Here is a 14,680-nt window from a genome sequence, read left to right on the forward strand (position 1 = left end):
TTTAAAGTTATGTTCACCAATTCAAAGATACCGTTCAAATAGACTATGCGGAACTGAAATTATATGTGATTATTCTGCTTTTGATATTCTAATGACTAGCTGAAAATACACCATTTTTGCATGAAATTGGTGTGTATATTGTGCTAAAATAGAACGGCCCATTAGGTGTTAGTTCGGGAGGTACTCATCGATTTTGCCACAAAATACGATATAACTAGTAAAATACTTCTGAAATATCATAAAAAGGTCTGAAAATTTGACAACACCTTCCATAATATTTTTTTGGTTTTGCATGGTTCTATCGTAGACAGCCTCTTAATATGTATTAAGATGTAAATTATAATTTTTTTGAGTTTTTAAAAAAAATTTGTAGTGTCAAACATCGTTTGAATCAGTGACACCTGTCACCTCTTGTCCAAGTACTGAGCAGTCATATGCTTTGAGGTCTAAAAGGATGAAGTGTGAATCATATAAAACCTGTGGTGGGGAACCATGCGTCTATCACTGTGCCATGAATCCGTGGGGAAATGCAACTGTGGAAGTGTGCGCACCTGAAACTCTTATAACAGGTATTGTCCACATATTTTTTCTTTAAAAAACTATAGGCAGATAAAATAACATGCATCATTTCATATATATATATATATATATATAGTTAAGTATTTTCTGAAGTAAATTTTAAAAAAATGAAGTGGTTTAATATCTTTTATTTCATAACAAAACAAACAATGACAATTAAAGTCTGAGGAAACTCCATGATGTCACAATGTAAAAGCGGGGATTAAAGTCTGAGAAATCTCCAATGTGTCACATTATAAAAACGGGGATTAAAGTCTGAGGAATCTCCGATGTGTCACAATGTAAAAACGGGGATTAAAGTCTGAGAAATCTCCAATCTGTCACAATGTAAAAATGGGGATCAAAGTCTGAGGAAACTCCAATGTCACAATGAAAAAGCGGGGATTGAAGTCTGAAGAATGTCACAATGAAAAAGCGGGGATTAAAGTCTGAGGAATCGTGTTCCTGTTAGAAGCCATTTTTAAATTATGAACTTCGATCTTGACTATTAAAAGGGCTATTTTTAACCCCGACATTATATCGTATCGTCGAAACACTGTATCGTATATCACTGGACAGGCGTGTACCGGTACGTTTCGATATATTGATTCACCCCTATATATATTTATATATATATATATATAAATTAGGGCTGCAACAGATAACCGAAAACCGTGGGTCGTGTTGTTCGGGTCGTGTTTGGTTCCATTTTTCCGTATTTCGGTTTGGGTTTAGTTTTTAGAATAGAATTATTATGTCGCCAAAATCCTCAAAGGTGGCTGTAATTTGCTCAATTGTCAAATGATGGCATTGTCGACAAAACTGTAAATAATGACAGTATATGTAAGATATGTCAGACCCATTGAAAATACGCCACAGGAGCAACATCGTCAATGACAAAACATTGAAAGCATGGATGGAAACGAGTAGAAGTGACACTGCTGTTTTTAGTACCATTGGATGTCAAGTCTAAACCTCAGTCCACGTCCCAGAGTAATTATTGAGACAAAATACAATAAAGGTTTTTGATTTTAACTGTATATTAAATTCTTAAAATAGTTATATAGACCTGAACCGAAATACCCGAACCCGAAGTAAAAAATTTAGAACCGACCCGACCCGAAAATTTTTGGAACCGTGACAGCCCAATATGTGTGTGTGTGTGTGTGTGTATGTATATATATATATATATTTATTTATATCAGTGCTTCCCAAGGTCTTCTGGTACTTACTGGATATTTGATCCAGTAATGGTTGAGATATTACTGGACCAAATCACATTTTACCAGACCAAAATTTTATGTGCAAATTAATCCCCTATTGTGGCCCCATCCTATCCTTGGGGGCCATGGTTTTGACAAACTTGAATTCACACTATATCAGGAAGCTTGAAATTTCATGTAAATTTGTACTTTTTGGCCCAGTGGTTCTTGAGAAGATTTTTAAAGATGTTCCCTTTATATTCCCATGTAAACCTTTGATCCCCTATTGTCACCATACCCTACCCCCGGGGGCCATGAATTTAACAAAATGTCAGGAAGCTTTCATGTAAATTTGAACTTCTGGCCCAGAATGGCATCTGCGACATACTTTATTAGCCCAAGCATTTCACTTCAGATTCGTCAGTGGAGTAAACTTTTCCATCCCGTGTTCAACACCAGTGTTATGAAATACACGTTGTTGTTTTAACTCGAGCAATTCACGTAACTCAAATGCAAATTGTTCATTCAGTGCCCAAGTTGTTCAAGTGCTTCTTGACCAGAGTATAGTTTAAACGCTTTATTTTCGTGTTATTTATTACCTAATTCAAAAGCTTCAAAGACATCTGTAGTTTCACAGGATTTTGTTCAATTGTATTATCACCCTCTCGGGGGAATATGTTCGGAACTTTCAGGATGTGCCGGAACGACCGATTATATTTAACATTTACACACCACAGTCACGTGATAATAACCAATTGTAGGGCAAAATTGACAATGATACAAATGGTCTTTAGCTAGCAGACGATCCGTAAAGAGCTATGCGCAGTCCCATGATGACGATCCAAGTCACCATTGGTGCTTTGTACCTGGGTGTAAATTAGATGGAAGGGAAAAGGTGTATTTAGACGCATATCATTGGATGCAAGGCGTGAAGTTTTACCGATATCCTCAAGATATTCCCTAGATTTATTTCCCTCACCAACTTTCATATTATAATCAAATGCATTTTCCTATAAAATGGTTGTAGCAAATCCTTTCTTTCAAAGATAGCATTTAAATGCAGGTCAATTTGATAGCAATTGAAGTATTCCAGGCTTGTTTACTTAATTGTTATTGTAATTTGGAAGTGACATGCCTACAAATGACGTTCAACGCGCGATAAAAATCGAATGGATCCGTATCTCAAAAGTCCTGTAAAATATTTGAGTCAAATGTAAACACGTTTTCTGTTTGCAATGACTAAAGAATAAAATAAATTTGGGAACATGCAGCTAAAAATTGAAAATATATCTAATCATGTATTTCATTGGGGGGGGGGGGGGGGGGGGGGATTCTCGAACACTTCGTCCGGCCAACAACTGATATTGATCGGACCAAAACAAAAGTTACCGGACATTTGCCAATGTGTGACGGACCTTCGGAATCACTGATTGATATATATATATATATATATTATTTCTAAGGTTCAACATCAGATGCTTAATGAAATAACAATTTTATAGTGTCAAAATAAGAAGAAAATATATGCAGGTCAGTATATTCTTACAAATATGTTATTCGTAACACTTGAATCGATCTGTATTGAATTTTAGTTTGTTTTTCTTCCTTAGGCTACTATTGTCCCCATTTTAGCACAGGGGTCGGCAGAATTTTAGAACACTACAGTTACCCTTGCAAGGATTGTCCTTTCAATTATCTATCAACAACGTCATATAAATGTAAGTCAATTAAAATACTCTTTATTTCTGGTGTTTAGACTTGTTAAAATAAATAAACATTCATAAAATCTGGTTGGTATCACACATTTGTGTGAGGAATGGATAGTCGAGAAAGATTTTAAGTGCAAAAAAAGTATAGTTTATATAACACACAGTAACACTTAAGCTCAATACCAGGCACTAAATGACAACTGCTTTTCAGTAAATCAGTTATGGGCAATATGAAATATTGCATTGAACATGTTGAATAACCAAACTACACTTTCACCTGACTTACAAGAGGTGAAACCTTCTGCTTTATCATCTTCACAAGTCAAGGGTTATTGTAAGGTAATAAATCAACAATCCTTGACTTGTGAAGATGTAGCTTTACCTACCCCTCTGAAAATAAATCCCACTTTTTTGCTTAATTGAAGGATATCCCTGGAAGTCCTGGGACTTCCTTGTGAAGTCCCACTTCTCCCATGTCCTAATGCAGTGGGATAATACAGGACTTCATGTTTCTGCATTTGTCCTGGAATATCCCACTTACATCAAGAGTGACTTTGCAAGAATTTCTAGGACATATTTATTACCTAAATGTCTTACAAAGTCCCACTCTCATAGCAGCAGGTTTTTCTAGGACATTCTTGTGTTTTTCAGGACTTTATTATAAAATGAAGATGAAAACATCATCCCAGAAATTCCCTAAAAATCTCATACTTGATACATTCAAGATAATGCAAGACTTTACATTGCTTTCCAGGACTTCGTATTAAAAGTATGCAAAGAGAAGTCTTGCAATTACCCTCAAAATCTTACAACCAGTGAAGTCAGATTATAAAGGACTTTAATGAGGGTTACAGGACTTTTAGATATTAATTGTTACAAAATTAAATCCTTGTCATATCAAAGAAAAGATTTTACATTTTCTGGATTACCTTGACATGTCATTGCTACATAGTTCAGGCTAAAAAAAACCTATAAGAACAGTGAATGATTCGTGGATAAGAACATTTATGTATACAACAACAATCATGTCATAATAAGTTGTACATGTAATAGAAAAGACTATATTTCATCAAAAGTAGACTTGAAAAATGTTGGCTATGAGAACACTTCTTATAAATTTATAATGACAACAATCTGAACTTGAATAAAAATCACTTTACTGTCAAATGCGCTATTGAAATCCTCAATGTCACTTGAAAGACTACCATAATTTGAGTTTTGAGATGCTTCATCACAGGAGTTCAATCGGGTTTGTCATGTTTTTTTTAAGGTTAGAATATTGTCCAGTGTATTATTAAGATCATTTTGATAACAGATTTCCAGTTCCTGGGCTACCTTCTTCAAAATAAAGAAGATCCCTTTTTGTGAAAGAATGTTCAAAAATTCATCAGATTCTGTGGTAGGCTTTTCCATTTCCAGAGATGACACAGCGGCATTAATGTTCGAAATTGAACTTAAAAAAATGTCTGTATCAAAAGGATTGCAATTCAGGCTCAAGTGATGATAAGTTAAAAGGATTTTCCAATGTCACGGTCGTATCACTTGAAGTACCAATGGCATATCAACTTTTGGATGTCACCACTGAAGATTGCAGTTGATGTTTTAATATTTAGTACATTTAGGAATTCGCATGTTTACATCTTTCTTGCACAGCATGTACCTTTTGGGTTCTCAATCTCCTGCAATAATAATTAATTACAAATTATTAATGAAGAAACTTAATTTTCAAGACACTGATTAAAAATTTTATATTTAGAAAAGTTTCTTTGACACATCAATGTTTTGAGGTGCAAATAGCAATAAATTATCACTGATGGATACAATCAGCTTGCCATGCTAAATTTTGTAACCGTACTGTCCGTAGTTATTTTACGAAGCAGTAATAATTACAGAACAAGGTCAACTGATCGAAACAGAATCATAATGATGGATATCCATGATACAATGTTCTGGTGATTATACCCTTTTCATCTAGATCGAACCAGTCAATGGTTTACGTTAAAAAAAAGAGTAGTTTGTTTTGATATGTTAAGCTGTAAATAGAATGATTGTATCGAGGAATTTCGAGTGGTCCAGCGATCAAGCGTGTATTTTTCCAATGCATGTAATCATTTACAAACGTACACAAAATAAGCATATGGTACTTACAGAGTGTCATCCGTTACCCCGTAGTCCTTTTTCATTCCGATGTTATTGATTTCCATTCACAAATCTTTAAATCATAAATGACTTCTTTGAAAGTTGTAACTTCCGGTGATGTCGTTTCGGTCAACTTGTACAATGTACGAAGCTTGTCGTGTTTTTTTTCTTCTCCCCGTTCTAATTCGATATAAGATATATCATGTATAAAATATATCATATGTATATATATGAAGTCTTATACACTGGGTTTCCACTGGTCGATTGTATAACTTTTTACTGATCGTCTTTTGGTTACGTGTTGACCTGGGGACGAGTCAGTCAGTGTACGACCTGACGTTCACGCAAGTGATCAAAGCGCTTTTTTTTTCAATGTTCCTTTCTGGGCGCGAAGTCAGGGAAATATTCGCAAGGATGGAGAACATTCAACAGAATCAGTATGCAATCAAGCATGGAATGGATTCCAGATAGGAATATAGGATTCACCTTACACTCAGAAACAGGGGGATAGGCCTAGTTGTTCAAAATACACGGCGTTGCTGGTTAGTATTTTTACTTTTGGTTTATAATAATTCGTCTTTTTTGGTAGTCTAGTGGAATTGTCACACCTTAACAAATTATCATCCTGTTTCCAATATTTTTATCTAGTACATGTTCTCTTTCATTGTAGCATGGACTTGAAGAGATAGTTATGAATTTAGAATATCATCAAGTGACTTAAAATTAATAAGGCACTGTTTTCAGTGGATGAACCGACATCATGCAGTGTGACAGGAAAACGCCCGTGAGACAACAGATGGCTTAGATAAAAGGGAAGACGATGCAGAAGGTGCATATATACAAGTTCAAGACATAGATATTTTAAAGTTTGCATGATGTTCATTTACAAAACCTGTTATGCAACCTCTCAAATAATTCATTATGCTATCTTTTAAGCCTCTGTACCAGAGAAAAATCCAGAGATGGCCCTCAAAGAAGTTAGAAACAAGATGACTCATCTGAGACCGTCTCAAGTTGTTTAGGTCTGGAGCCACCTTCCCCCACCCACGAGTCGAAGAAATAGATCTTTGAACCAGGTTACCCGTGACATCAAGATAAACAAAATTCAACTTCAGGGACAATTTGATAATATCTGATTAAAATTTTTTTTTAGCTCACCTGGGCCGAAGGTTCAAGTGAGCTTTTCTGATCAAAATTTGTTCATTGTCTGTCGTCGGCGAAAACTTTTCACATTTTCATCTTCTCCAGAACCACTGGGTCAATTTCAACCAAACTAAGTGACACAAAGCACCTTTGGGTGAAAGGCTTTCAAGTTCAAATGAAGAGCCATGCCCCTTCAAAGGGGAGATAATCGCAAAAATACGGTGGGGTCATTCAAAAATCTTCTCAAGAACCACTGGGACAGAGAAGCTGAAATTTACATGAAAGCCTCCTGACATAGTACAGATTCAAGTTTGTTAAAACCAATGACCTGGGGGGGGGGGGGGGGGGGGGGTGTTGGATTGGGTCTCAATAGGGGATCAAAGTTTTACTTACAAATATACAGGGAAAATCTTTATGAAAATTGTCTTCTCAAGAAACACTTGGCCAGAAAAGCTGAGATTTACATGAAAGCTTCCCGACATAGTGTAGACTCAAGTTTGTAAAATTCACAGGGTTGTCACTAACGCAAGAATAGGATCACAGAAATTTCATTGGGGTTTGTCTGATATGGCGAGTCCCGCAGACGTGTCTCGGACTCTGAGTAAAAATCATAATTTTACTTAGAAGCCCTGATTTGTGTATTAATTAAAACTCATAGGAAAAAATCTAGGTAAAACGTTACGCTCTAATGTGAACCGAGATGATACCACCGAGTTCACAGTGTCCCAATCCGACTTGTTTGTTTAGTGCAGTCAATTAGGTGCAAATTAGAATATAATATTGAAATTTAGATACAAAGTAAAAAACATTTTGCCACTCAGGCAGTTATTTATATATGTTTCTTTTTCTTTTTTTTTTTTTTTTTACAAATCAGGATCTATATTTAATTATAAATGTTTGTCTTCCGGTAGCCATTTTTATAGGAATTGAAAGTAGCGTAGTTTGTAAACTTTGGTAGATTTTACATCATTTTACAAACAAAATTAGTACGCATCTATTTTATCACAATAATTATTTAATTAAAATTTTGTTTAATACTGAATAGGGTTGTAACGATGATAGAGGATTCGGGGAAGTAATTCTGTTTGCAATGGGCAATTAGTTGTATTAGACCGAGTCGTGAATGATTACTTTTAATTTCATGTGTACAAAGTGATCACTGCACTGTTATGCATGGGCTTGGCGAAAATTAACTGATTTTTGCCATTTGTTGAAGATGAAAGTGAACAGAGGTACGACATTAGCTTGTGTTCACTCGGTATAAATAAAGGTGTAGGAAAAATCTAAATGACTCTTTAATTCAACTTTCATGGGACTCGTCAAATTTTCATGGGACTCAAGCTGCTTACAAACCATGATACCGGGACTCGTCTTCAATATTTTCTAGTGACAACCCTGAATCGTGGCCCCCAAGGGTAGGTTTTGGCCACATTATAGGGACAAAAGTTTTACATACAAGTATATGGGGAATCTTTAAATATGGACCAAGATGACTAAGGTGAGCGATGTGGCCCATGGACCTCTTGTTTAATTATTTGTTTACGTAAGAAATAGTGCTTTTTAGCTCACCCCAACCATAATTTAAATGAACTTTTCAAAGTACTTGCTTTGGAAGTTCATATAAGTATTGCTGAAATTTATGTATATGTATGTTAAATAAATTTTATTATCAGATTATCATTTTGATTCATAATTTCATTCTTAATTGCCACTTTTACAGAAAAGATATCACATATCCTGGATCTCGAGTTTTATTCCACAGTAGGGTAAGACCAAAACAGGTTAGTAGGATAAATTGGGACTTTCCAGGAGTCCTGCATCAACTCAAAAAGCAGGATTTTTAGGGAGATTTTTTTTTTTTATTATTGTTATGAAAATCATATTTAATAAAAAAAGAAATATGTTTTCATTAAACACATAACGCTGCCAGACAGAATAGAACATTCATTTTGTACAGTTGTATTTAATACACGTACATCTTGCAATATATCTCCTCAGATTTTCTCTGCATAACTAGGTTAAGGACTTCCATAGTAAAAATGTACAACAATTATCGGGTGAAATTACACCTCAAATTCACAAGTATCATTACACTCGTTACGGTTAAACACCGAAACAATACTACTCATATAGTGACTGTTACTGGGCTACCAAAAATTCCCCTCATGGAATTTCCCGTGACGTCAGTTGAATATCACGCAACACTTTATTTTTGGAAAACAGCAATGTGCCCTACTTGTGAACTAAAGTTCAGGTTCATGCAGGTAACCAGCTGCATTTTTATTGATATACTCAGAAATAAATAAAAATAAATCAATAAAAATCCTTTTGCATGAAAAGTGTTCCGAGCAGATGCAAACTCAAACTAAACATACTATAATTTAATAGCATATCAACAGTCATCAGTGAATTACTGGGGTTGTCCACATTCCTATATATATCATACTGTTAATATACAAGACAGAAATTATTCCCTGCACTTTTCAAACACATGAATATATCTAGAATATTTAAGAAAAATCAAATTGCTTTTTGTGGCAGAGGAACTTAACTTTACCACTGTTTCTGTAGAATGAGATTATTTATGTACATAGAAGCTTCTTGCTCTATCTTGTTGGTAGATAAGAGGGCTGTTTCATATGTAATGTGTATTGTACCACAGCACGATAACACTTTGTATGATTTCGTGGATGATGATACTCTTGAATAGCTTTATTTAATACCTTTCCAACGGTATAAACACCAGCCTTCATCTCCATATAGTTTTAAACTTATAGTCATTTCAATAGAGCCAATTGTTGACCACTGTTGTAAAAATGGTTGGGAGACGGGTTGAAAATTTTGAAGAAATTTGAGCTTATATAAAAGTTAGCACAAAACTCGGTCATTCGGTAATACAGATATTTACTGAATAATCAATTGGGGGAAGTTTATGGGTCTGATAAGTATCTTATGAGACAGTTCGTAGGTGGAGAAAGAAATTTTTGACTGGCACCGAGGCCGTCAAAGATGCAGCAAAATCTGGGTGACCTATGACTGTAACAGGCAACGCAAATGCCTCAAAAGTCAGGGAAATAATTGAAAGTGATGGCAGATCTATACACGATTCTTGGTATTGCCAAAGCTGTTGACATAACGCTATCGCGGGTGCATTTCATTTTGAAGTATATTTTGAAAGTACAAAAGATTTCTGCCAGATGGATACCGCATATATTGACAGAAATGACCAAAAACGGGTACAAGTACAAATCGCTTAGCATTGCTCAAAATGTTTCCCAAATTCAATCAAATACAATTTGCAAACATTGTTACTGGTGACGAAACATGGGTTCACTATTTCATTCAAACTAGTAAGAGAAATTGGAAACTAAATATGGCTAACTAAAGACGGTAGAAGGCCTGTAGTTGCTAAAAGAACTATAAGCACAAAGAAAGTTCTTTATTGCATATTCTTCTCATGTGATAGTATAACTGTACAAATTCCAGTGCTGAGGGGCAAAAGTATTACAGGTTGGTATTACCGAGATGCAATGCTTAAAAAGCTCAAGAAATATATTATCATAAACGACGCCCTGTGTCAGGATTTAGGCATGTTCGTCTACTTCTTGATAATGCTCCATCACATACCTCTGAGCTTGTGAAGTCGGAGGTTAACCATCTTGCCACACCCACCATACTCTTCAGATCTTGCCCCATGCATGCACCTTTTTCCAAAACTTAAGAATTTCTTAACTGGTTGCCGTTACAAGTCACGACAAGCCCTTGACTCTGCCATCAGTCAGTGCCTCAGAGGTCTGCCTAAATCAGCGTACCGTGACACATTTCCGAAATAGATTCAGATATTGAAATTATGTATTTCAAACTGCAGAGAATACTTTGAAGGGATGTAATGTTCATTTCACTATTAGATTCAAATGCTTTTGAGATATCGTACAATACGTATTACATATCGAACAGCTAGCCCTCTTAATGTGGTAGTTTGGAGCTGTGATGCCATATATTTGATCGTTCATGTAGAAAATGTTTGTGTCCCCAGATTAACAAATAGTTAGGCTATAGTATCAAAGTGGAAGTAAAACCGAAAATAATGTTTTACACTTTTATTTAATTTACTAGTCCTACTAAAACATTTAAACTAATTCGGAGAATGTCTATTTTCCAGAGAACGAAAAAATAAATAAATAAAATTTCAAAGTGCTGAAAAAATAATCGGGTCGGACCAAATTTGACGGGTTAGTCGGAGTACATCAAACAAATAATTTTTTATTTCAAGCCGGATATAATGTAAGTTAGGGCAGTTTACGCATTATAAACCATGAAGTGGTTTATGAAATTGCGTAAACTGTCCAAACTTGCTTTATATCGTATAAAACAAATATAAATTACTTTCATTCCTTATAATTATGCCCCCCTTTGAAAAAGAGGGGGCATATTGTTTTGCACCTGTCGGTCGGTCGGTCTGTAGACCATGTGTTGTCCGCTCAATATCTTGAGAACCATTCACTTGATGATAATGATATTTCATATGTGGGTTAGTTATGAGTAGAAGAGGATCCTTATTGTTTTTCAGGTCAAAAGGTCAAGGGTCAATCTACTCTCGACATAGGAATATAATGTCCGCTCAATATCTTGAGAACCCTTTGCTTGAAAGACATCAAACTTGGCACACTGGTACATCCTAAGGAGTAGATGACCCCTATTGATTTTGAGGTCATATGGTCAAGGGTCAAACTGGGCATAGGAATATACTGACCATTCAATATCTAAAGAACCCTTTGCTTGACAGACATCAAACTTGGTATGCCAGTACATCTTCAGAAGAAGATGACCCCCATCGATTTTGAGGTCACATGGTCAAAGGTCAAGGGTCAAACTGGACATAGGAATATACTGTCCGTTAAATATCTCGAGAACCCTTTGCTTGACAGACATCAAACTTGATACACTGGTACATCTTCAAGAGAAGATGAACCCTATTGATTTTGAGGTCACATGGTCAAAGGTCAAGGGTCAAACTTGACATGGGAATATACTGTCTGCTCAGTATCTTGAGAACCCTTTTCTTGACAGACATCAAACTTGGTACACTGATACGACTTCAGGAGAAGACGACCACTATTGATTTTGAGGTCAAGGGTCACACTAGACAGGAATATACTGTCCGTTCAATATTTTGAGAACCCTTCGCTTGACAGACATCAAACTTGGTACACTGGTACATCTTCAAGAGAAAATTACCCCTATTTATTTTGAGGTCACATGTTTAAAGGTCAAGGGTCAAACTGGACATAGGAATATACTGTCCGTTCAATATCTTGAGAACCCTTTGCTTGACAGACATCAAACGTGGTACACTGGTACGTCTTCAGGAGAAGACCACCCCTATTGATTTTCAGATCACATGGTCAAGGGTCAAACTGGACATTGGAATATACTGTCTGCTCCATATCTTGAGAACCCTTTGCTTGACAGACATCAAACTTGGTACACTGGTACATCTTCAAAAGAAGATGACACCTATTGATTTTGAGGTCGCGTGGTCAAAGGTCAAGGGTTAAACTGTACATAGGAATATACTGTCCGCTCAATATCTTGAGAACCCTTTGCTTGACAGACATCAAACTTGGTACACTGGTACATCTTCAGGAGAAGATGACTACTAATTATTTTAAGGTCACATGGTCAAAAGTCAAGGGTCAAATTGGACATAGGAATATACTGTTCGTTCAATATCTTGAGAACCCTTTGCTTGACAGACATCAAACTTGGTACACTGGTACATCTTCAGGAGTTGATGACCCCTATTGAGTTTTAGGTCACATGGTCAATCCACTCTTGACATACAGTAGGAAGATATTGTTTGCTTAATATTTTGAATTGATGATACTACTCTCAATTAAATGATGTGTGTGTGTATAACCCTTTTCATTTTTGCACCATGGGGGGCATATGTGTTTTACAAACATCTCTTGTTTAATTTAGTAGCTGCGTTTGATATTATTTGAGATAATTTTAAAGAAAATATAAAATTTATATGACATGGACCAATATCGCTGTAGCAACTAAATGGAAACTGAACGGCCAAACATATTGTGACATCATTCCTATGATGTCATATAGCGGGACAAAGGGCAACTTTGTTCATACGATATAAAGAATGTTGATGAAGTGAAATGAACCAATCATATTGTGTGTAACAAGTATATACATATGTTGTTGGGTGTTTTTTTTTTTTTTTTTACTAAGACGTCATATACGCACATTGAAATATATTTGTTGACATCAGCGAAGAATATTAACATAATAAATATAATTCTTCCTCGTCCAATGTTTAATGATGTTCATGTGTATTGCAGACAAATCATGCTACAACTTCATAAAAACATCTGAAGAAACTAAGCAGATAGCGACTGCTACAGAACAACAAACAGCTAAAGGAATTAGTACTGCCTTTGTGACTAAACCGAATCCATGTTCTGGGCACCAGCAGGGTAGAAACCGTAGAAGACTGAAAAGACCAGTAATATGTGGCAACAGTGCAACTACTGTCATATCTCCGACACAGAAACCTCCCAAAGAAAAGATATCCAATTCCTCTCTGGAAGGAGCTATTTTATCAAGATCTACTGAAATGACTGATTCTGGTGCAACAGATTCAAATACAAGGTTAGAACATTTGATTATTATTGTAAATCCACCCACTACCACTTTACACAGACATTCACACTTTCATATATGGAGTATGCTTCTTTTCTTCTGTTCATCTTACAGGCCCTCTAAATGCTTTGTCTCTTTTAGCTTAGGAATCTAATATGAAAAGCATGTGTATATGGATAATATTTCTCAGTGTACTACATACAGACCCTGAAGCATACTACTACATCAGTAGACTGGTGAACAAATGCTGAACAGTTTGAGAACAATCAATTTTGTTTGGGGAGCAAAGCTGAACAATTTTGAACGGAACGGTTTTCAGTGTGAACAGAACACTTTGATATAGGGAACGAACGGTTCTCATCGAGAATGGAATGCTTTGGGCCAAGATGGGAATGAACGCTTTTGTTTCGGACACTTCTTGTATTTTTTATCATGCAAGGATATTATGGGAATGAAAGAATTTTTTTATCTAAAATGAAAGTTTAATTTGTTTGAATTATTAATAATTCAAATTGAAAGGGGGGAGGGTGAAAATGAATCAACACATATACAGTTAAAATGTGCCTTATATTCCACATGGGTGAATTATCATGTTTATTGATGGTATATATGTAATGGTACACATACATTTCTAATTAAAAGGCTTTGTAGAAGCCAATATCATCTGAGACGGGGACATATAGGGTGGTCAATTCTTACTTAGACTATAGTACATGTAAACCACTAGCAACTTCTCTGAGAGTGTTTTGATCACGTCATGCCTACTTTTGAAGATGACATGTTAGGGCTATTCCAGAAATAAATACATGGGGGGATCGGGAGGCACCTTTTGTATATACCAAGCACCCATAAAAAAAAATTAAAAATTACCCCATGACCCATCAAATTAATAAACTCATTTTACAATGACCCATCTAAAAAAAAAAAAAACTAACCAGACCCACCACAAAAATATTTTTAAAAATGAAAACGGTACAAATCTCGCGAGGTTTTCGGGACAAACATTCTAGTCAATGACGCGGTAATGCCTGTGCGACATTGTATCACAGTAGTTCTGAAGAAACGATGTCACATCAACAATGAAAGGCATCTATGGCGGGAATGTTGGAAAGATTGGGAGTCCAAACGATGCTATTATCATGAAATGGGTATGGATATGTTTTTCCACGAATCGTTCGTCTTCTAATGGAGCCCGCGCCCGGAGGCCTCTATATCACCATCACACCGACTGATAAATATAACGCATCGGTACCCTCGTATAAATCAACTAAG

General features: G+C 35.8%; 1 protein-coding gene and 2 long non-coding RNA genes across 4 annotated transcripts in view; 2 read left to right on the forward strand and 1 right to left on the reverse strand.

Moving 5' to 3' along the window:
- The first annotated feature begins 377 nt into the window (after positions 1–377).
- Positions 378–14,680, forward strand: part of LOC125677561 (uncharacterized) — a 21,838-nt gene continuing 7,535 nt past the window's right edge. For both annotated transcript variants that reach the window (XM_056152517.1, XM_056152516.1), the window contains exons 1-3: positions 378–569; positions 3,371–3,478; positions 13,108–13,417. In XM_056152517.1, coding sequence (XP_056008492.1) covers positions 455–569; positions 3,371–3,478; positions 13,108–13,417 — 533 coding nt within the window. In that variant the 5' untranslated portion in view covers positions 378–454. The remainder of the gene's footprint in view (positions 570–3,370; positions 3,479–13,107; positions 13,418–14,680) is intronic.
- Positions 4,291–6,605, reverse strand: LOC130051148 (uncharacterized). Its single transcript, XR_008799519.1, has 2 exons — positions 5,618–6,605; positions 4,291–5,148 (listed from the first exon to the last, which is right to left on the reverse strand). It is a non-coding gene; the product is annotated as an uncharacterized LOC130051148 (long non-coding RNA).
- On the forward strand, positions 6,070–7,082 carry LOC130051150 (uncharacterized). The gene is made up of 3 exons (XR_008799520.1): positions 6,070–6,150; positions 6,279–6,437; positions 6,545–7,082. It is a non-coding gene; the product is annotated as an uncharacterized LOC130051150 (long non-coding RNA).

The sequence above is a fragment of the Ostrea edulis genome, unplaced genomic scaffold (genome assembly GCF_947568905.1).
Source record: "Ostrea edulis unplaced genomic scaffold, xbOstEdul1.1 scaffold_91, whole genome shotgun sequence".
In the NCBI taxonomy this organism is placed as follows: domain Eukaryota; kingdom Metazoa; phylum Mollusca; class Bivalvia; order Ostreida; family Ostreidae; genus Ostrea; species Ostrea edulis.